Genomic DNA, 24,350 nt, shown 5'->3' with positions numbered 1-24,350 from the left:
AAGTTCTGTACAATAAGATTTTTCAAAACACTTCTTATGTAGGTGTGTAAGTAGTATTTCCCATATACTTTTGAAAACGTTACTGCTGTTTTGTCTTAAAATGAAAGCGAATACAGTAATGCCAGCTGTCATGACTGTGGAAGCATGGAGTGGCTAGTTCTGTGAGATACATGAATCATGAGAAAACCACTGAATTGTGAATGACAGGTGGCCAGTTACTGTCAATCTTCAATTAATTCAGTTCCAGATATTTGTAACTGATCAAGAATCCTCCTCCATGCTTCCACACACTAAGTTAACTCAAAATGGAAACTATGTTTAAACAATAAAAGCAAATAGGATTTTTTGGCTGTGGTAGAAGATGTTCTGTATCCCACACAAATCCTGCAAATTCACTTTTGATTATAGCAACTTTAATAGTAAATATTTTCTGAAAGAGACTGATAGCTTTGCTACAGAAGGACACATTGAAATTGGAAGTTTCTATGAGTGATGTGATGCTAATAACAGTATGAAGTGTAAATTTGTTATTTATGCAGTAGAAACAAAAGACAGAGGTAAAAGCAGGAAATAAAACCAAAAAGATTAACTCTCTTCATAAAAGCAAACACTAATCCATAGTATTCTAGTGCATCTTTATTTTTTGCACTGCAAATGACTGCTACTGCTAAAAAAAAAATAGATAAGAAGCCTGAAAGAGAAGAGGTCATTCACTGGAAGATCATTATTGCAATCTCCTGGAAAAAAAAAATTCAAGTCATATTCTTAAAGTCACTTGGGAAGAATTAGGTCTTAAGTCATGTTTTATTTTGGTTTTTTTCTGAAGTTCTGTGAAATATGAAAAAAAGAAAGAATCCTTATTTTCAACATTAACTTTGAACTGAAAAAAAAAATTGCTGAAAGGCAACAGCAGTCATTATAGTGAATTCACAGAAACAGGCAAATATTCACAGAGGAGAAAAAATGCATTGGCAATTCTAACCTTCAGTGTGTCTCTGTTTGCTTCAGGTAGAAGGATAACCAAAAGATTCAAAGCTTGCAGCTGCTGTTTCTTCGTTGGAAGATCTGCCAGAGAAACAAACAAACTTCAGTGTTTTACAATTGTCATTTGTCCTTTTCAGAAAGTGTGATTTTAAAATGGAAACCTCTTATAAAATGCTGAATGAAAGCACATGGCTTGTTGTCATAGGGACTGCCAGTCACAAAGGACTGGCAAATTCTTCTTTTCTGTTTTTTCCAAACACTTGTGTGATTCAGTTGCTGTATGACTCAACAGTCTTTTGGCAGTATTTTTCAGGGCCTTGTGATTTTCTATGTTGCAACGTTAAAAGAGAAAACTAGCCGGCTAATGGTTCCCTCCCTTTTTGAGCCTGTGCCTAAAATTTCAAAAGAGTGTAGTCAAAGCTGCTTTCAGTTTCTCTCATTGTCTTAACAGTTACACTGTCTCCCAAGTCGCCTGCAAGACATCAGAAACTTGAGCAGCAACAGCTGGAGTGGCAAACCAGTGGGGATAAAGCCAACAACAAAGAAGCTGAATGCTTACTACAGCAGGGAACATCCTACCAAAAGTGGCATGATTCCTAAATCCTGGCAGTATGGAGCAATGAATAGCCCCAGCTCTCACAGGTTTGTCGCTTCCTCCTGTCATACTTTAGAGGAAGTGCTCTACAAAGCCTTCCCCAGCAGATTCCTAATGAATAAGGCCATACATAACACAAGTGCAGAAAGACCTGCACCTGATACTGTTTTATTACACCATTTCAAAGCTTAACAGGTATGGTTTGTACATTCCAACGGGACTCCAAAAGAACTGCTACTTCAAATACATTGTGTTCAAAACAATTTGGGAGACTCAGCAAAGAAAAAGTTAATCTATGATATAAAAACAGCTTGCTGACTACTTTGTTTCATAATAAAAATTAAGGCTATTAATAAAAGAATGGTGAACTAGCTTTTAAAACATGCAAACAGTGACAACAATGTACTTGCCTGCTTAGAAAGACACACATCACAAGTAAGAACACAGTAGCAAAACAAGTAGAATGTATTACTTAAATCAAGGTTTTCCACCTGCTCACTTGAATGTTCTACTTTTATTCCTGTAAGTCACTTAATTTAAGTCATTTGAATAGTAAAAAGCCTAACCTCACTAATTAAACACACCATCATGAAAAATACTGCTTCCTGTCACAAAGATGGCCCTTTTCCTCTAACTCCTAATCTTACTGTACACAACCAATACAATGGGTAGACAATTTAAACATTGGAGGCTACAAAGGGTTATGTCTGTTTTATATCAAATTCCTTGACTCCATGCATTTTGCATCCTGTTATCTGAGTATCTTCTGGATAAGTAAAACCACAAAAGCCTTGAAGACAGCTCAGAAGTGGCAAGCAGAATTCATCCTGGCTCCAAACAGTATCTGTTAATTGGAACAGTCTTGAGGAACTGTTAGCTGTCAGCATCATCTGAAAGCATTCAAGCATGCTTTATCTTGCTGCTCAGTGTGGCAAAATCTACGCCACTACATAACAGGCTTAAGATCAAGCCCCCTACTCACATTGATTGAAAGCCTGGGTCCTTGAAAAGAACTCCTAATCTGGAGAGTGGAACTGCCCATAGTTGTGAAGAATAACTAACTACCTGTCTGCCTGACCATGGGAATTATCTCAATGCACTTAGAAACAAGCCATCATCACTGAGCCCACAAAAAGGCAGGAATAATTTGTCTGAAAACAACACCCCTGTATTGACTGAGAAGTTAATGTATGTGAACCCTCACTCCTCATTCACTGTCACCAAGCTACTTTCTTTATGTTACAGCTGGTATGCTTGCTGTCTTGGTGACCAGTTGGAAAGGAGGATGCTTTCACAGGAACTTGTTGATCTCAAGGGATTAGAAATGATTAGCTGTTTCGACAACTCGGTTCTAATGTTTCCTGTTGCAAATGGATAAAGTATTCTCCATGTACCATGCTGAACAGTATACATTACCATTTATTGGATTTTGTGCAGAACTATTACATCTTTGCTGTTGCCTTCTTTTAAAGGGAGATTATAAACAAGAGGGAAAACAACTTTTTACAAGGGTAGCTAGTGAGAGGACAGGGGAGAATGGTTTTAAACTGAAGAAGGGAAGATTTAGATTAGATGTCAGGGGGAAGTTTTTCTCTGAGAAAGTTGTGCAGTGCTGGAACAGGTTGCCCAAAGAAGTTGTGGATGCCCCGTTCCTAAAGGTGTTTAAGGCCAGGTTGGATGGGACACTGAGCAACTCAATCTAGTGCATGATCTAGCAGCTGGCAACCCTGCCTGTGGCAGGGGAGTTGGAACTTGATCATTCTTGAGGTCCCTTCCAATCCAAGCCATTCTGTGATTCTATGAAACAAATATTATTCATAAACTGATGCCACATTACACAATTTTCTTTTAGCTCCTCTACACCTCCTAAAGATCACTGGAAAAAAATACTGCTCTGCTAATATTTATTAGCAAAGATATGCAGGTTTTTTTTCTGATGATAATATTTGTGATTTGTTTTCTTTCACATATTATTAGTGAAAATGCTAGTATGGGAAAGAAGCAATTCTCTGCACTGTATTTTCTTTATAGCTGAGACGGAAAGGACACTACTCACTCTGTACATCTTGGAAAGCTTTGAGATATTCTACAGTTAGGAGTGGTTGAGGCAGTTCACGGATGAAGAGTTTTAAAAGACTTGCTGCATCATGTTGTTTTACATTTTCCCAGTTGAAAGTCCCTTCATAAAACTTTGCTTCCAGTTCTTGGCAAAGACTCTGCAAGGCAATAGATAGAGAGCACCAATAACAGTCGTCTGCAAGAAGTTATACATTATACACTTAGTACTACTTTCCTTCCTTTGAAAGGAGTAATAAATAAATAAATAAATAAATAAGAAACATCAGCAATATTGCTGAACTCCAGCTGCTGAAGTTCTTTTGCTACAAAAAGATAAATTGAAAATCAGAAGCACTGAAAACAAACGAGTTGTGATGGGCAGCAGGCTGCCAAAGCATATAGGAAGAAATCCCATGGGTCTTCCTCAGAGCCATCTGGAACGTACTATAAGAACCAGATGCCACATTCATTCACGTAAGGGTTATGGCCTCTCCTTCCCTCAAAATATTAAGATGTGGCAGATATAAAAATATTTCTTGATACTATACACCAAAGGGTACTGTTTTAATGTATGCATTATCCTTTTCATAGACAAATATGGCAAGTATGCACACTGACAGTTTCCCATCAAAATATATACTGAGGTAAGGCTGGTTCTCTTTTTAAAGTACAGGGAAAAGTTTTGTTTGACTTGATAACTGGATAACTTGCAATTCTGTAGAGAACGTCATGGTGCTGGACAGGTACAGCTTTGCCTAGCACTGGATGTTAAACATGCTCTCTATAAAAGAGGATTCTACTGCAAAACATATGGTTTTGCAACAACAGCAGCAGCATAAACAGTCCTGAGTGACACCTCGTAAGTCTGACAGCAGACATCACTGCACACCCACCCTGCTCCTGTGAGAGTGCTATCACTGGCCTTCTAGAGATGGAAAAAAGGAAACATTTGTACTGGGTCTTAGTCGCCCTTAAGCAACTGCTCCTGCCCTGTACCTACTTCATTTGCTTGCCACTGCCAGAGTGGGAACCAGTCTCAGTATTCCCATCCCAGGGAGGTTCAGTGACCTTGCAGGCACACCTCAGCACACATCTTCTCACCTAAGTTCTTCCAGACAGAAAATGAGTACAGAGACACTTGGTAGTTTTGCAAAGTATGTAAGACAAAGGGAGGGAAAGTGCTATGGAAAAAGAGCCTTAATTATTTACAGTACAAAAAATGTGAACACATTGGTTGATATAAAAATTGGATGTTCTCAACTGTCCTCCAGAGAGATCTTCTGTCTCCATGGATTGTGTATGAGGGTTCGTGGCGCTAAGATATTAAGTCAGATGTCTAAAGTCAAGTGGGTATCATTTTCTTCTCACCAACAACAAAACAAGGCTTCAGAAACTCATGACAATTTTTCTGCTGAGACTCACCACCTCCTAAATCACAGTAGCTAATGCAGTATTAAAAAACTAGACAAAATGAGTAGTTTTATCTGAAGGGCAAGAGCAGAAATGTCAACTATACATCCTAATGGACCTATGCTTAGGTTTTAAAGATATTTAACTACGGGTTATCAGAAATATGCGATACATTTTCTTAATTATAACTATAATAATAATATAAAAATAAAATAGCAAAATATTTCCTTCCAATAATCTGTACCATTTTATAAAACTATATAAGAAGGATTTTTTTCTTTTTCTATAGGAGATAAAAGTTTATGAAAATTAGAGAAAATATCGGTCTTCCAGTATACTGAGTTATTTGTTTTCCTAAAAAGCTTTCCATATAAGTAAGTAAAGGTATGCAACATTTTTGCTAACAAAACAATTACTTAATTTAAAGAAGCAGTTCCTGCAAATAAATAAGCAAAAATTTAATTAAGGACAAAGAGTTAATGATCTCCTTCCTGGGAAATTGTATCAATTTTATAAAAATCAAGGAATAAACAAACAAAATTATTCCAAAGTCATTCCAGTGAGCAGAACTGATGTAGAGTAGAAAATAAAGACTGAAGGAAATATATTTAAAAAAATAAAAATCTTGGTTACTGGTAAATAAACAAAGCCAGTTTCATAATATCCCCTTCCTTCAGTTTCCAATGAACTAGCTGCTGGATAAAGTTCGACATGATAGAGGCTGGCAGACGTCTCTGGACAGCTGAATCCACTTAAATTATCTGTATAGCATTTAAGGCCAGTTCAGACCATCTTTTTAACACATGGACTTTTGGCATGCATCATACTGCGTATTTAGTTTCCTTCACTAAGGAAAACACTGGGGAAGAGTCTGTGTAACTGGCAACCACTCTGCAAAGTGTCAGGGTGTGTGAACGGATGTGCCTAACAAGGATGCATTTGGAGAGCTAAGAAGTTAGTTTGCTGTTCATAAAAATAAATCTGAAAGGTTCTTCAGCACAGGCTGCCTGCCTTGCTCTGTAATGTAGGTTAAGTCTAGCTATTGAAGCAAGCTCACAATGCCAGAAAAAAAAAAAAAAAAAAAAAAAACCCTTCCTCCTGGGGTAGAAGACTGTGTATGGACTATTCAGATGATTAAGCTGGTTCAGGGAAATAAGCAAGAGGCAAGAAAGCTTGTGCCAAGAATTAATGAGATTTTGGCACAACTCAATTTGAAACATAGCCTTGACTCTGCTTCCAATTTGAACTTTCCCCAAAACTACACTAGATCAAGCCATCAGCCTCCTGGATAATATAACCAATTTTTCTTTCTGAAAAGATTTTGCTTTCTGTTTTTGAAGATTTTAATAACAATCTGACTTCAAAATATTTCTCTGTAACAAAATAAAATCAGTGCCAGCAAATAAGCTATTAGGGGTGCTAAAATCTATGTAACGTTTTACCTTTACTCTCGTTGCAACTCCTGGTATTCTAAGAAGTCCTTCTGTCTCCAGAGTTGCCTCTTCTATCTGGGAAATCAGCTGTCAAACACAAACCAAACTGCATGAATGAAGATGTCAGTTAAAAATTACTGTTCAACAGTTCTAATATACTGAAGTCTTTATGTACGTACATGTGTGGTACATATATACAACATACAAGCACACAAATGCACAGTTTAGAAATGGATTAGTCACTGTAGATGCACAGTAAAACCTTTAATATGGCTCTTGCACCTTCCATGAATACTATTAAAGAGTTTGTCTCTTTTATTAAAAAATAAAACTGTGTTATCTACAGACCTCCTTTAGACACTAAAGTAGTTTCCTCACAAATTCTCTCGTTTCAACTTTACCAGAGGAGATCCAAATACTTTTACTTAGTACTAAGATCTAAATACTCTGGAACACACCAGTAATAATTCACAGTACTCATAAATTGCAGACTAGTTGCAAAAAAAAAAAAAAAAAAAAGAAAACTAACATAACTCAAAATAAGAAAAGCATCAAATTTATTAAATTCACAGAATCACAAGATCATTAAGGTTGGAATATACCTCTAATGTCATGTAGTACAACTGTTCACTTACCATTAATATTGCTCACTAAACCAAGTTCCCTAGTACCACATCTAATAACTTAATAAGTAAATAAATTAACAGGGAATATATTAATAAGTAAAGCTGCAAATAAAAGTTAATATAACTTTGACTAAAGTAATATACTGTCAGCTTTGCTACAGGGAGAAAATAAATTCAGGACAAAATGTTATTGAATGTCATTTGCAGGTATGAAATAAGTTGGCTTCCTTATGCTTATTTACCTTTTGAAAAATCAGCGGGATCTTGGTGCCTGGCACCTTCTTCTGATCCTGTTCCAGTAAAACTGACAGTGGGACACCAAACAATCCACAGTCTGAAGAATAAAGCAAAAGGAACTGAGATGTTATCTATATCTTTTCCTATGCATGAGTTAATGGCAAAAAACCATACTTTGGAAACTGTAAGCTTAATCAATACATTCATAGTGTTTGTTCAAAGCATTTAAATGTTTTCATCAATTGTGTTATTACAAAAAGCATTTTGGTTAAAGTGACTTACTCATCTCTTCCTCCAGTCATAAATCAAGACTATTCTGTTTTGACTTATGTCATCTGCATATTCTGCAGTACAGGGAATCAAATTGTGTAAATGAACCACCAGCATGGTTCTGGTTTATAGAGTGATTCTGATGATGATCACAGAATGCACATCTTCGTCATTCAGTGTAAGATAATATAGACAAGACACAAAAGATGTGAGCAAAATATCCAGAAATTTCACTACTAAAATAAAACAGATATAATTATCATTCAGAGTTACTCCCAAATTCTCTCTATAGGAGTTTCAAAATAAGAGCTTTTCAATCCTTCATGTGGTTTTGGATTATAAAAAACCATCATGATAGCATGATTTGCACCTTCCCAAAGTTGTTTTTTTTTTTTTTTTTTGCTGTTATTTTAAAAAAGGAAAATTATAATTACATCTGGGTTCAAAAATGTTTTTTAAAAGGTGCTAAGGTAGCACAAGTAAAAAATAAAATAATCTAGTCTCTTGTTAATCTAGTCTTCAGGCAAAATTATATTAGTCTTGAAGTAAATGGGACACCCATTTGTTTTATGACCCACGTGAATAGAATGACTTCTGAAAGACAGCTGTACTAACAACTACTAACCCTAAGTCTGTTACCAAAGAATTTCTCAGCCAAAAGTACAGATATCTGCTGCATATGCAGTATTTGTGAAGCAGCATATAATCCTATATGTTGCTAAAAACTCCTTATGCTTATATGGAGCACAGAACAGCAGCTGTAATTACTAAAAAGATGACAGGTCTTGAGGAAATGTGATATACATCAAAGAAACATAATTTGAAGTGCCACATCAATGAGTTCTCTCTATCAGAATAAAATGTCAACCAATAAAATACGTAGACTCATATGTACATACAATAGCTATACTCCATAGTTATATCATCTTGAAGACCTTGTCAATAATGTAAGTTTCTACTGAGATGAAGTTAGAGAAACAATCTGTAGGAGGCCAATAAATAGGCAGCAGCACAGAATTCCACAGAAGAATCATATTTTATTATCTTTATGTACTCAGACATGAAGGAAAAAAGCCAGTAGATCCTCTACTGAATCAGCCAACTAGGCAAACAGCACTTCCTGAGTGAAGAAGCGTGAATCAGGCAGAGCAACAATGCACTTAAGTAATCACAATTAAGAGCAGATCGATAGGAAAGGAAATATGGCATGTCATTGTCTTTATCCTACACATTTCCATGAGTCTAGACTAAGTTTTCTAGTTTTGTGAAAAATAAGATCTCTGATCAGTGCAATACTCTTCGTAACTGTTTGTCATTTAGATAATGTTATTAGATAATGTACTCAACGGTAAGTTTTGGTAAGAAGGATCAATTAAAACTGAGACCCAAAATATAAGAATGTGTTTGTCTCTTTCTGTGTATTAATAGTATCAAAAGTATTTCTACAAGAAGAAAATACATTTAGAGGATCGAGGTCTCATTGATGTATCTGTTTATGACATTTGCATTTAGAAAGTTCTTTTCTGCTACCATAAAGCCAGGACTGTAAGAAGTGTGAATAATATATTGTAGCTTGCTACATATATATATCAAGACTGTTGCTTTCAATTATTTAAAGTGAGTTATTGCACCGTCACACTGACTGAACCTTGAGAATAGGGTTTTGGCCAAAGCATGCTTGTGATTCACTGGCAACACATTTCAAGCTCTTGTAAAACATTTAGCAGAAGCCAGAAATACAGGAAGTAAACAAAGCACTGAAAACCTCTAGCAACCTGAAATTGGTTTCCATGTGTCTTAAGTTCCCAAGAAAAGCACTGTCATTATATATACAAATAAACTCCATTGGCTTGTAGAACAAAAAGGTATGTTGCAACTGTCTCAAAATCCTTTGCAAAGGCCCAGTTGTTTCACCTGGTATGATGCGTTGTGGCCTAAGGAAATACCAGATTGGTCCAGGAAAGTTTGTACCAGACATAACAGGAAAGCAGGTGACAAGTGTAGCCAGCATCTTCAACCAAGACCAAGACAAGCAAAAAGTCAGGTAGGAGTTGCACAGTACCTATCTTCATGAGGGCAGGAACCCACAAAAAGCACATATATCTGCCTCCCATGGAATATACAATCTCATAGAAACTATTGTGAAGCCACTCCTGTACAACATGCTAATAAAGGGAAGGTCCCCCCCTTCCTCACTCCTTGGTTATCTGCCAGTGTCTGTTTTAACTTCATACAGAGAGCACAGTCTCTAGAGTGACTATATGCATGAACTTTTAGCTTGGAGAAGAGAAGGCTCTGGGGAAACCTCATGGTGGCCTTCCAATACTTGAAGGGAACGACAGTTTACACAGGCTGATAGTGATAGGACAAGGGGGAATGGTTTTAAACTAAGACAGGGAAGATTTAGGTTAGAAGATAGGAGGAAGTTTTTCACTAAGAGAGTGGTGACACACTGGAACAGGTTGCCCAGAGAGGTTGTGGATGCCCCATCACATTCAAGGCATTCAAGGCAAGGCTGGATGTGGCTCTGGGCAGCCTGGTCTAGTGGTTGGTGACCCTGCACACAGCAGGGGAGTTGAAACTAGATGACCTTTGAGGTCCTTTTCAACCCAGGCCATTCTATGATTCTATAATGATTCTATGAACTTGCCTAAAATGTGCCCTGAGTTAAGATGTATAATTAAATGCTGCTCAGTACCTGTTACTATTTATCAATTAAATATAAATTTTCTGCTGGAAAATCATAAATAACCAGATACATTTGTTTCACTGGATTAAAACAGACCTATTTGTTTCAGTACACGAAACACTGACTTACCTTTGGTTTTGATTTTTGCAGCTTTTTGTTGCTTGAATTCTGTTCCAAGTACATCATAAAGAGCAGTCAATTCAATCAGTGCTAAAGAATAGACTTTCTTCATGTCCTGAGAGGCCAGGTCACCAATCTTTGTGGTACCCGTTTTGTCCTTTGGCAGTCTGAAATTCTAAAGGAAGAGATTTGTAGCACAGAGAACAATCCAAGTCATACATAACAAATTACTTAGCTTGAAGGCTGTGCTCCCTTCAGGGCACAACCTTTCATCATGAAGCCTGCTGCTAACTGACTCACTGAGGAAGCCACTGAATATTTGCAAAGCAGACAAACTTTGAATCATAGGAGGATTTACATTGCTAGTAACTTCTAGAGGTCATCTAATCCAACTGTGCACTCAAAGCAAGGCTGAATTCAAAATCTGATCAGCTTGCTCATATTGTTGTCCAAATGAGTTTTGAAATCCTCTAATAAAATTCCACAACCTCTGCAAGCAACCACTTTGGTGCTGAACATTCTCACCGAGAACTGTTTCCTCTGAACAATGGGATTTCCTTTGTTGTCACTTGTATCCATTGCCACTTGTCCTTTCACAGTACATATCCAGTACAGCTTTGTCTTGTTCAAAAAACTCCACCCATTCATCTTCTATATATTTTTGCCATATACGGTGGTGGAAATAGATGTCCATTAACAATGTGCATTGTTACAATTGTACAATGCATGTACAATTGGGATATAAATCCCTCTGCACTTAATCAAAACAACACATTTGGCTGCCACATAAATAGCAATAAAAAGCTTTCCTTCTTATGGAAGGGGGAATCACAGTTATGGATCATAAGCTCAGAAGCTGCTGGTAGAGGCGAATATAAGAAAATGAGTTCAGATAGACAGGGAGACATTCCTAATTCACAGAGCTTTTTAACACTAATTTTCATCATCAGGCTTCTAAGTTACACTATTGCCTGCGTCGCATATTTGCAGCATAAATGACTCAAATCAGGAAGGCTGACAAAACTTCCTCTCCATTTGGAAAGAACAAATATTATACTCCAGAATGATTTTCTCATCCTTTACAGACCCAGCAATATCACTGATTTGATTTGGTGGCTATGGTGCACGGCTACAACTATACATTCTTGAAGTGTATACAAATACAATTTAGAGATTGCAGATATGTAGTCAGTTTTCTCCTGCCTTGAGGTTTCATTGACTTGCACAAACATAAATGTGTAAAAATAGCTGCCAATGATGAAGGTGCAACAAATCAAACTGTAGCTTTAAATAGGCAACTCCCTTCCTTTTCTATCATTTTGCCATTCCTTCCATCACTGAAGTAGAAATCCCCTAGCCATGAGCATTGAGCAATGTTTCATAAGCCAAGCTAAAGGTATAGCTAAATTATGCAGTACAGGTATAAATAAGTATATATAAGTAAGCTAGACCACAGCTACCACCTCCTTGTTATAAGCTGTATTACAGAAACGTGACTCAAACACTTCAGAATCCATTTCTAAATATTCATTACTGTCTCATGTATAATGTTTAAACCAGGATACATGCAATAATTACTATTTGAAGAACTGTGTGTGTCTTTATCTAAATTAAGTGTTTGAAGAAGTGAAACATAATTACTTCAGCCACCACGTTTACTCAGATGTATTTGGATACACTGCTAGACAAAAGAGATTTTTTTCACACCAGTCATTAGTTCACAAGTCATATATAACTGAATGTTCACAAAATGTTAGATATAGAGAAATATAGAGAAGGCTTTAGAGATGCATTAGGATCAATCACAAAACGTCTTGGAGAATACTGTCTTGTTTATATTTGGATTCTTTCAGAATGAGTATTCTTTAATAAGTTGAAAGGTAAAACTGAGTAAAAAGTAATCCTTAGCTCACTACCACTTCACTTCAGACTTCTATCAATCATTCTGTTCTCCATTTTCATCCTCCACCTATCTGTACCAGGTAACTGCACAAGGTTTCCACAGGCACACAGTAACCCTTTGTAATTGACAAAAGATATCACTATTACAGAGTTACAGCATCTCACTTTGGATAACAGGAAAAAGGGCTGTAAACAAACGAAATAAGGACACAGGTTGCGTACAATTACACCACAATTCCAGCTTAATATTACCAGTCCATTATTTTGTACACATAACATGAGTTTTGCTAGAATGACAAGGACATATGTAATTATATAAAAGAAGTAATTTCCATGTTACTGAGAACACTATTCCTGAGAAGGTTTATCCTCATAAAGCTAGATCCAACAATATTCTTTTAAACCTAATTCACTCAGTATCAGATAAATATCATCCAAATAGTACCACTTGCCAGTGAAAACAATGACAGCAATAACTAGGAAACATACCGTGCGAAGAGTATCGCCCCCACCATCCTTGTATATTTTGCCTACTGAGTTGTCTTTGAGATTAGCTGCCTGTTCTGCAAACGGTATCTCCAAATTGATGTCAGTCTCTGAAAATGGCATGTCGTCAAGTGGGCTCTTCTGCTCATTAGTTCCAGGACTGAACTTCATATCTGAGAACAGAGCAGAAAACAGAACAATCAACAGCAGCAGAGTTGAGCATCACTCAACATATGAGAGTAAGGTAGAAATTAGTCCTGTGAAAGAGACATACTTCCAGTTGCAAATGTGCTTACTCCTGCATTTTTTTATTTTTTTATTTTTTGCCAGTTAAAAATATGGCTTCTTACAAGGTACCATCTCCTGTAGATTTTCTAGAATAATTCTGCCAAGGCACATGACCTTTCTATTATGAAAAAATAAAGGAATCTACTTCAAACAAACAGCAGATTACCAATATTTTCCACGCCAAATAGCTCTGGCATCAGAATTTTCTTGCCTTTGAACACTTTCCAGTCTCAAAAAATGTAACATCCTGTAAGCAAAACAGCAATTCCTCTTCTGCTGTAATAATTTCAGAAGCAAAACACAAAGTTTATTTTACAATCCAAACATTAACATCACAGAAACACAGAACGTTTGAGGTTGGCCGGGACCTCTGGGTCCATCTGGTCCAATCCCTGTTCAAACTGGGGCACTCAGAGCAGGCTGCCCAGACCAATGTCCAGGCAGTTTTTGAAGATCTCCAAGGAAGAAACCTCCCTGGGCAACCTGTGCCACTGCTTGGTCATGCATACCATAAAGAAGTGCTTCCTGATGTTCATGGAAAACCTCCTGTGTTGCAGTTTGTGCCCACTGCCTTTTGTCCTGGCACTGGGAACCACTGAAAAAAGCATGGTCTCTACCAGTTCTGAGGAGAGGGGAAAGATCATCTCCCTTGAATTCCAGGCAACATTCCTCTTAATGCAGCCCAGGGTACCACTGGCCTTCTTTGCCACAGGAAACTATTACTTGCTCACATTCAACTTGTCCACCAGGATCACCTTTATGCAGAGCTGCTTTTCAGCTGAGCATCACCCAGCACAGGCTGGAAGCACGGCAACGCATCCCTCTGGCATATCAGCCACTCCCTCTGAAGATTTGCTGAATGTACCCTCTTCCCATCATCCAGACTATTAATGAAGATATTACACAGGACATGATCCAGTACCAACCCCTGGAGTACACTACTAGTGACTGACCTACAATCAGGTTTCATGCCTCTGATCATCTGTTCTGAAAACTGATCTCTAGGTCCAGCCATTCAGGCAGTTTCCAATCCTTCTCAATTTCTGTTCACCCATCCATGCATCAGTAATATCTGGGAATAATGGAGACTACACAGACACCCTGATATTCCTTTCCTCCCTTCTGTCTGAAAAGTCTAGATTCATCAAAATTGCCTAGACGTGCTTCCATGACACAGGGAAGGACTAAATACAGAATAACCACCTTACTTCAGTTTGTTACTTGTATCTCAATTAAACACTTGACAAATTTGTAATAATTTTTGTTAAAAAAAAAAAGGAAGAAGCAAGAGGAAAACTATATTGTAAATAAGATTTTTTAATATAAAGCATCAAAATAATTTAGCCAGAGAAAAATTTCGATCTCTCCAGCATCACTTGAGATGTAGTGCTTCTTAACGGTCACAGCCAGGGTGAGGTTCCTCCTGCAAAGTATTCCAAATGCCTTAAAGTACTTGTGTTTAATTTCAGACTTTCCTAAAACCAGAGCAAGCAGAAGCAAATTCATACTTCTCATTTCAAAAAGACCATGCTTCTGACACTCCTACCTAAAAGGTCCTGCTATCTGCTCAAATATAACAACAAGCACAGAAAAAGCGGGAAGGAAATATACACGGCTGAGGAGAACTATCAACACCGCATACACTCTTGCATATGAATATGGTATAACAGATTTCTTTACACCACTGTGGGAAATTTTTGTAAGGCCTGGAATAATCATGCAAAACAAACCCAGAAAATCTCCAGAGAATAGTTACAGCTAAAGCAATATCTGATGTGAAGCAGCGAAAAGACTGTGGCTAGGCTGATTTAGAGAGAAGGAATCGGGGAAGTGTTGCTCTATGCTGATATTTTCGGTGGCCTCCTAAAAAGCTGAGTTGCAGTCATGCAACCCAAACAACATCTGAAGCATCAAGTTTAAGAAGAACATATAACAAGCGCATTTTTTGTTTCTGAATCATATCTGCATTTAATTGAAAGATGGCACATAGAACCTGACTTGTCACTTCTATGCTTTAGAGTAAACCCTGAAAGCTACCTCCAACTGGTAGGGCCAAACTCTGGTCCTGGCAGACAGGCAAATGGGTGAAGACACCAATAGCCACTACCCGGTAGGACACAATGTTTAATGCAACCACTCCCACTTCAATTTCATTGATCTAGAGCTATGACAGTTCCAGAAAGAGCACTGAACTTAAGTTAAAATGTTTGACTCTACTTACAGCCAAGCAATGCTATAAGAAGTAGAATAAAACATTTCCAAATTTTACTGGTTGTGTATTTCCAGCTTCTCTTTTCAGAGCGGCAGCTGCTCGCTTTTGATAGACTCTGAAAGACTCCTGAGGCATACGCTAAAGATTAAGCTGATCGTGAAACTAGAGCTACTGCTTTCAGTAAATAGACATATGAGACCTCAGTACCAAACATATCCAAGGTCAAATTCTTCCCTGGCTTCGATCTCTGGCTTCTACGTGCCTATGCCTACATATATCATGTAAACTGTTTAATGCATCCAAACGGAAGAAAAATGTTCCCTATCCACCCATGACTTTTGTCATGCTAATGTACACTATACGTGACCTACATACTTCCTATCTGCATGGGACAGATCTGATGATCTGACGTTAACAAACAATAAAGCAGTAGCTCCAATTTCAGTCCTCAGGTACCAAGGTACACTTTAAAGCAGATGTCTTGGTAACGGTGTACACATTTTAAAAGTCTGAGACTGCTGCTGTTATTGCGAGTTTCTTATTGATTGTACTGTATTGTTTCTATTGTGCACTTATTAACTAGGAAGCAGCCATAGGAGGAAGCAGCTTCAGCATTCTGTCAAGCTGCCAACTGCATGTAGTATTTCAAGAAAAAAATGCAAGTGCGATACAGAAAATGTAAATATTGTCTCTGAAAATGTGGTGACCATATTTTAAATCAGCCTGTATCCTTTCCTTGGTTCACAGTGCTATTTAAACATCGCATAAAATTATGGGAATTCTTCAGGAGTGGGCTGGAGTGTTAGGTCTGGCATTCCTTTTTATTAGGATGTGAAAAAAAATCAGAAGTGTCAACCTTGCTTTTCCTAATTTTGACAGAGAATCTAAAGTATAGGCCAATAGATCTATACTTTTAAATCCTAATTGATAATTGGAATGGCTGAACTTTTTTTTAACTGACAAAACGTTTATTTACAATGCTAATTCATAACTGACTTTTAATAGAAAGTTCCAGAAGTTCAGTCTTTCCACTAGAACTCTAGCACTCCAACCATAAAATCCTTATTTATCACGTAAAATGAAAAGTAGAAGCAAACTCAATTAAAAAATACAACTACTTTTTCAGTCTTTTTCCTACCTAGAAGCAAGCATTACAGTTCTATTCCACCATCTTAGATGAAGTGCATTCAATTCTTTCATCCATTTACCAGATCATTACACTTTGAGGATGCCTTTATACAGAGGCTTTACTTAACATTCTTCTCTTGCAACTAACTCAGTGTGTAGGACAACCAGAGTCCCACAGTACACTGACTTTTGCTGCTCCCCAGTAAAGTTAATGAGTATTTATCTATATATCTGCTTTATTTTTATTATTATTTCTTGAGATGTTCCAATGGCATAGATATTAATTTTTACAGGCGTTCAAAGAGAATTACTTTTTTTCTTTGGTAACTGTTGCTAGCTTTGAGGGATTTCAGTGAGGGATATGGATTGTTAAAATGAAAATGTATATATTATTCTAAATTTTCTTTTTCTTTCTAGTGGATACTTTCTGTACCGACATGAAATAGACAAACAAAGCCAGTAAGAAAGGGTCCTTCCAAAAAACTGAAACGTGCATCTATTAATAAGTGAAACTTAGGAGCTTACTAAACTGCTGTGCTCGATCAGGCAGAAAAGAATGAAAATGTAATGGTTTCATGTTACTCCCCAAGTTTGCATACAATGCTCAGGCAAGAAACAAGGTGTGCTGGACAGGCAAGAATGGAGGAAGAAGAACAGGTTCACACAGCCCATGTGTGCTCAGTCTGGCAGAAGCACTTGAGAATTGGATTTTTTTGGAGACTGGATTTCTTTTTATGATGGTATGCATACTTTTTAGTTAGAACTGGTACAACTACTTTGTTAAAGGGGATTTCCATTTTAAAATAACACCTTTGGATTTCATGAGTACTTAGCATCTCTGAAATATCAAGCAGTTTGCTTCTCTCCTTGAAATCATTCACTGTTTGTATAACACTAATTAGCCCATCATTCTAGAGTAAAGATCACAGTACAGCACTGAAACAGGTGCAGTGCTTTTAACACTGCTGAACTTCGATGGTTTTTCCTTCCTGCTCTGATCCCAGGAGCAGGGCCCACTTTAGCACGCTGACAAGAGCAGAAGTGTATGAGAATGTAAGCAGGTTGCATTTGCCATCTATATCACAATCTGTGCTGTGGAGAGCTAACATATGGGAGTTGCTTTTCAGAATTTTCTATTTCTGAGGGGTTCATCAGGGCCACTGGAAAAAAAGAACCAGATGTGATAAAAACTGTAATAACTGCTTGGTAATTTTCCAGCTCTTAATCCTACGGTGCAGTTTATTGACACAAGCACCAGGCATCTCTTCCTTCCCTTCTGCTGAACCAGCAGCCTGGCAGTCTTCCCAGTTTTTATACTGTTCTTATTCCAGTGAGGTTTGCTGAGAGTGAGAGAGGGAAGGATTAACAACACTTCTGGAAACACATAGTTTTAGTGATATTAAGAGCTGCTCTATATTCACCTCTCCCATTTCAGCTTCTGAGCTGTATTGTTTGTTGTTGCTTCTCAAGTCTGATCCTAAAGCAATCTTCTTTTTTTTTTTTTTTTTAGAAAACTGAATACAGGTCAGTATTCTAAAACTGGAGAAGTTCATTTCATGGCTTAATTACAGATGAGTAACTAAGTAGCTTGCAGTAGGAAACTTGATCTAGTTTCCTGAGTATTTAAGGAAGCTATAGGGTCCAGCTGACACCTATATGCTATCCAGTCTCCCAGAAAAAAAAAAAAAAAAGACATACAAACAATCCAGAAAAGCAGTGCAGTACCTTGAAGTTTAAATGGCTCCAAGATAACATGTCGACCTTTACATTGAGGGACATGATTATATGGCACATACATTCCCCCATCTCTAAGAAATGTAAGATGATAAAAGGCAGCAATATTTTATTACTGGCACTCAAGAACATCAGAAAGCTTCGTTGAAGTCTTTCACCAAAATTCAGACTCTCAAACCAGAAACTATGGGTTCAGCCAAGGACTTCCATTATGCTCTGTCCTACATCACTGGGAGAGGGAAGTTCTTCAGATCTTCCACAGGAAATTGTACCCTTTTTGCATAATCACACACTACTGAGCACAACTCAGTCCTACATGGACAGAATACTAATTTCTTTCCATTTTTCTTATAAAAGTAAACAATGCTTTCTTCAAGTTATGGTTTTTTTTCCTCTCTTTCTCTGTGAGTTGCAGACATATAGCCAGTTCTTGCCTGTGTTGTATGTTTATAATTCATGAGGTTTTTTTTCCTCTTGAAAGCTCATCAGTGCATATGTATACTGCTTAATTTCCTGTACTGTACAGCAGAGATAAACCAGAATGGATAAATTAAGGATCAGGAAAGACTTAAGCACAACCTTTGAGAAGAGACTTCTCCCACACGACTTGATTACAAGATGATCACAAACAAGGTTTCTCAGATGGCTCAAAGGATACAACCTACAGCCACACTTAAAAACTTTACAAGAGCACAACACAGGCCAGAACACGTTTTCCCATGAGAATTTCATTTTATTTTGCCAAAATGTTACTTAAAATACAGATTTCTGAAATAGATTGTAAAACAGAAAGCCTAAAAACAAGAAAGAAAAAAAAGCTGTCTAGCATTACCTTTTGTTTCATCTTGCATTTCATTTTTGCTTTCAGTTGTTCCTTCAGCTGAGGGTTCACTTCTATCACAGACCTAAGAAAGGAACAAAAAATGTGATGCAGAAGCACATCTGTGTATTTCAGTCAAAATCATTTTGCCAAAGTCTAAAGGGATCTAAAATCTATGTAATTAAGAAAGAGGTAAGTCCTCCATTTCCTAAAAAGATATGTGACTTAATTTTCCAGTTTTGTAAGGAATAAGAAAATGTAGTCTTTCAACATTTCTGTGGTGCTGCACTACCCACTCTCAAGATTTTTCGCATTCTATGAATTGTATTGTGCCTATCAGTGAAACAGTGTTTCTGAACATGCAGAAAGCCTACATCAATACATACATCCACTTTTTTTTTTTACCTCCACGTGATTTTTATTATCTTTTCTTCAACTTAGATCAACAACAAATGTTTAGCACTCCAGATTTTTAATGATATCTTATCTGCACTGTAAGTCTTTATTTGCTGATAATATGAATAAGAGTTTTAAAGTTTTCTGCTACCAAAACAAACTTGAATGTACAGTTTTTTAAAATCAGAGATCTTGAGATAGAACAGTAGCATGACTACTTAGAAAATTATTAACGTTCCATGGATCAGCAGCAGCACACCAGCAAAGGCACAGATAAGCAGACTTTCAGCCTGTCAAAAAAAAAAAATCTAGCTTCTCTTTGGCAGGAATATAGCAGGAAACTTAGCAAAAACATCACCACACTGTCTATTGTTTTCCCTTTCCTCCTGCTTGCCCCCAAATGAAGGGAGGTTACAGGACTTTCAGATACTATTATTGAACTGGAATTAATTCATACTGTTGCAGATGGCTTGTCCTCTTTTGTTACATAAAACTTTCTAATGATGAGAGAGTATCAAAGTTACCTAGGAAATTGAGCTTTCTGTGAAGACAAGCTTTCTGTGACTGATTTGATAAATAAACCCAAACAATGATTTTAGGGTTTTTTTTAATTATTTCTATTTTTAATCGATATCTTCTTACATACATCTTATATGGCTACAATCATCTGTCTGCTTGCATTATTCCTCTTTGATATTATCAGCGTCAAAACATGTAGTTTAAGAGAAGCAGAAGTCTACAGAACACTGCGACATAGGATTTTCAGACGTTACGCCATGTAGTTTAAACACGAACATGAGTATTGCTTGTACTTGACCAAAATAACAAACAAGTTTGAGAGGGAAATTATATAGCTTTAGGCTATGTACTACTTTAACAAAATTGCTCTACTATTAAATCTTGTAATTTTTAGGTGTAGTCAATTCCAAACCAAATCCCAGAAATCTTTTATGGTTAGTATTTCTTCTGAAACCACATACAAAGCAGAACAGTGAATGGGAAGTTCTGCCTCCAGAACATACATTTGAGCTTTCAAACATCCCCCACTATGTTTCACCTCTGCTTAAGTTGAATGAAGCTGCCCAAGAAGAAGCAGCAGTTGGGGCACGGGGAAAATGAAATCCTCTCAAAATCCACCATGCTATTGATGTGATTGCTGCATAGCAACAGGAGGAGTGACAACCAAAGACAGGGTTGGAATTTGTTTAGCTAGTGGTGTATAGCCAACCAGCCAGCATCTTCTTGCAGCTGAAAGCCTGTTTCCTTTTTGAGGAAGAGAGAGCATATGTTTCTCTACAGTAGAGGAATTCTAATTATAGTCCCGTTTTCCTCCTTCCCCTTTCCTGCATGAGGGAGAGGAGCTCTCCCACTCAACAACCCACAAAGGAAAAAAGGAACCTCTCAGAACCCAGTGGAACAACTCACCACACTTTTTTTTATATAACGATTGCAGGTTTTACCACTTACAAAGTGCTTTTTTAGTTGCTCTTTGGGTGTTTGTTGTCATAATTTTTGTGCTTGGATTAAAATTCAATCCAATCAGGTTCTAATCATGGAGTGACTGTTTTATTCACTCTCTTGGTGTAAAATGAGGCCAGCATATATACTCCATTCTACAAACTAAAATTGCTTAGCCAATGTCAAGTCTGGAACAGTGCTGCTCCTATAAATGCATAAGAATTTCCCTTGGAATTCAGTTAAAAGTTAGACACAAATCTTATAGAAATAGCTCTTTTGTGTTTCTGCTGCTCTCTCTTCTCCCGATTCCTATCTGTCCCTCTCTCCTCTCTGTCATCATCAAAGAAAATGACAGCCAGGAACTTACTTTTCCCTTTGGGTCACTTTGTGGCCTGAAGATATCTCTGACATCAGGAATCTGGTGGTGTTTGTTCTTTTTCCTCAAGGTCTGCGTGACAGTCTCTACTCGCTTTTCTACTGCTGCCTTCTGGGTTCGGGTCAGCGTGGACAGGAACACCATGCTTTCTTGGGAATCACCCGTGCTCTCAGCAAACAGGTTGGATAGACCTGCCTCCTTCAGCCATTCTTCTTCCAGTTCTCCCTCTGAGCCAAAGAAAAAAGTGCATAAATACTGGCTTTCCAGTACTGTCAAACACACTAGTCTACAAGGACATGATATAGCTAGTGCAGTTCACAGGGAAAAAAAAACAAAACAAAACATGGAGATCCGTAAGAAAATTATTTACATTTATCATTATGACTTAGAAAAAAAGTTGTTTCTAAAGTGCCTCAAAAGTGTTAACATATCATAATAAGGATTTTAAAATAGTTAACCCAATATAGATCGCTATGGGTCAGCCTGTATCATTACTGACAGCACTTTCATTAAATAATACAGTATTTTATAAATGTTACCTAGATACAAATGTGTATGAGAAAGTCTAAAAGCCTCTGACCATAGCTACTTCATTGACTTTTAGTTCAGTCCTTAATCTTTTTAGCTTCATTACTGACGCGGCTTTGCCCAGTTTTCTTGATATATTAATCCTACAGCTCTCCATTAGCTCAATTTATTGAAGGACAAACCAGGCTACAGGAGTCACCTTAATGCTATTTTTTAATCAGATCTTCTGACATAGTTTCCAGACTGCTGACAGCCCATAAAATGATTGTTGCTTTTGTCTTACAGCTGGTAAGGTACCCTTTATTGACAGATAACTACATATGGAGGAGAAAGGTATTAAGTAGTGCCACCAACAGCAAAACTCCTGCTTCTGAAATCAGTTATCTCCCTAATGATAATTTCTTTTAAACATTAACACTAAGTTCTATCTGTTACAGTCTACATCTTGTTACAATCTAGTTTGTACTGATAGATCATTACAAAAACCTCCTCAAACCTTCAAGCAACATTTCAATGTCTAAGCTGCCTAAAAATGTCAGCTTTTCTGTTGCTTGTATACTTTCCCTCAGAGCCCAGTGCACATCCAAGCGCTCATCTGAATTTTGGCAATATTCAGAAAATAGACACATCAAGTATGAGTTTTGCAGCAGCTGTGTAGCCAAATACAGAGTCTCTGACAAAACTTGCACATTCTGGTATTAGTGCTAGAAAGGAGGTCTATGTCTATTCTCCAGAGCAGATGTAAGAGAAGCAGACCCTGCCCCTCTCTTGCCTTGTATTTGTATGGCTGCAGCTCGAGCAAGCCCACTGCCCAGGCAGCCTGCGGGCCAGCTGCAACGTCCCACATGTTCAGGAGTGAGGTGCTGCACATAAAACAAAGTGTGGGGCACAGCAATAGCTGAGCTGATTCACTCAGGCTTCTGCCAGCACAGAGTCAGCAGCTGGAGCTGGTGAGGCAAGTAGGGGAAGAAAACTATATATAAGTAAAAAAGGAAATTGTGGGTTTTGGACTGCAGAGCCTGAAGGCGTATCAGCATCAGCGAGCTGGTGTAAAAACAAAAAACAAAAAACACTCATGCATTGCAGAACAACAGTCTCTGCTGTTCAGGAGATTTTTGTAAGAATCTGATAGGGAAAGTTATTGCAATGTTAAAAGGTGTTTTTTTGTTTGTTTGTTTTGTTTGTTTGTTTGTTTGTTTGTTTTTTTGAGAGAGAAGAATGGAATTAAGGATCTTACTTCTCTTTTGTCTGATGGGATAAGAAAAATGAAGAAACTGCCCAGCTTATTATAACTACGATGCCCTCAGGAGTCATGCTTCAGTGAAACAAAAATAATACAACAGAACAGCCAAGATACTTGTACGCCCAGAAGTTACTTTAGCTAACTTGAGCAGTAAATCTTTGGCTTTGCTTTGTGAGGCTTCTATCCACGAGAACTACAGTAGCAAACAACTTATACAAAGTAAACTGCAAATAAAGGTTTCTGATTCTCACAGTCTGAACTATAGGCAACAATTTACATTTTCTGCAAGTACTGTTTAAAAGAAAAACAGCCTTTTACTTATTTCCAGTGCAATTTTCCCTCAGTGCACTATGCACCAGAGGCAAAAGACTTTTCAAAAACGCATGTTCAACAGAGTACTCCTTTTTTAAGGGCATTTGGTGAGTCTATCTCTTGAAACAACGCTTAAAGAAAATCCCTAAATAAGCAAAATGATGATCATTCACAACATGTTTTCCATTACCATCTGGCTCCTTTACTACAATCGCTTGTCGTTCCTCATGATTATTTCCTCTTGTTTCATGAATGTTTTCAACTTCTTTCCAAAAATCATCCATAGACATTGCATCCAAGGAGTCCTGGGAACCTGAGCGATCAAAAGACGCTCCATCAGGGATCTTCTTGGAATCATCATGGTTCATTGTATACTGGCCAGAACGGCGGCTATTAACAGAAAACAAAAAACAATTCTTCATTAGTAATTTAAAATACATTATATATTAACACCTGCAAAGGCAGCTAACGGCAAGCTGTGTCCAAGTATCAAAACAAACTACTGTCAACAAGTAAATCAAGATACTTAAAATTACTCTCAATTCTGGAATATATTTTTAATCTAATATCATCATATATATGATAAACACACCTGCCAATCTCAAATGACAAAAAAGAAATAATGATTCCAAGTTCTAGTAACCCTAGTCACATCTAATCTCTCAATCAGTGTACAGTAATCAGTTCCACTAACTTCATGGTGTCTTCCTAGCACCACTGTTCATGACAAATTTTTGAAAAGCACCTTTCTGTTTGAGTAAAATCTTATCATGTTTCACAACACCCCTACTTTTTTCCTTTGTTTTTCTCCTTCTGTTATTTTATTAATCTGGTATCTTTGACCTTACTTATATCTGAGAAAGGACAAAGTAGAATTACTGAAGTTATAGCTTATGAACTGCTAAGTCTAAATGTTTGATCAAGGTCATTCTTTGTATCTTTCTATCTTGCTTCCCCTTTGACTGAACATTTACTATTTTTATAGATTGACATTACTAATGCTTAGCACACTCTGAAAAATGCATTTTACTAAAGGCTTCAAAAA

General features: G+C 37.3%; 1 protein-coding gene across 3 annotated transcripts in view; it reads right to left on the bottom strand.

The window, feature by feature from the left end:
- The window catches only part of ARHGAP18 (Rho GTPase activating protein 18), an 80,382-nt gene that overhangs the window by 11,544 nt on the left and 44,488 nt on the right, over positions 1–24,350 (bottom strand). For 2 of the 3 annotated variants that reach the window (XM_065733898.1, XM_065733888.1), the window contains exons 2-10: positions 23,496–23,695; positions 21,214–21,449; positions 19,005–19,077; positions 12,814–12,983; positions 10,432–10,597; positions 7,349–7,440; positions 6,490–6,567; positions 3,636–3,795; positions 983–1,065 (exon numbers count right to left, since the gene is read on the bottom strand). In XM_065733898.1, the coding sequence (XP_065589970.1) occupies positions 983–1,065; positions 3,636–3,795; positions 6,490–6,567; positions 7,349–7,440; positions 10,432–10,597; positions 12,814–12,983; positions 19,005–19,077; positions 21,214–21,449; positions 23,496–23,695 (1,258 nt within the window). Of the gene's footprint in view, positions 1–982; positions 1,066–3,635; positions 3,796–6,489; positions 6,568–7,348; positions 7,441–10,431; positions 10,598–12,813; positions 12,984–19,004; positions 19,078–21,213; positions 21,450–23,495; positions 23,698–24,350 lie in introns of all 3 variants that reach the window. The other variant, XM_065733906.1, reaches the window with a different exon arrangement.

This window comes from Cyrtonyx montezumae, unplaced genomic scaffold (genome assembly GCF_038088225.1).
Source record: "Cyrtonyx montezumae isolate F1298 unplaced genomic scaffold, pur_monq_1.0 scaffold_0, whole genome shotgun sequence".
Taxonomy (NCBI): domain Eukaryota; kingdom Metazoa; phylum Chordata; class Aves; order Galliformes; family Odontophoridae; genus Cyrtonyx; species Cyrtonyx montezumae.
Note: the sequence above shows the minus strand (reverse complement) of the source record. Positions and strands in the feature narration are given on the sequence as shown.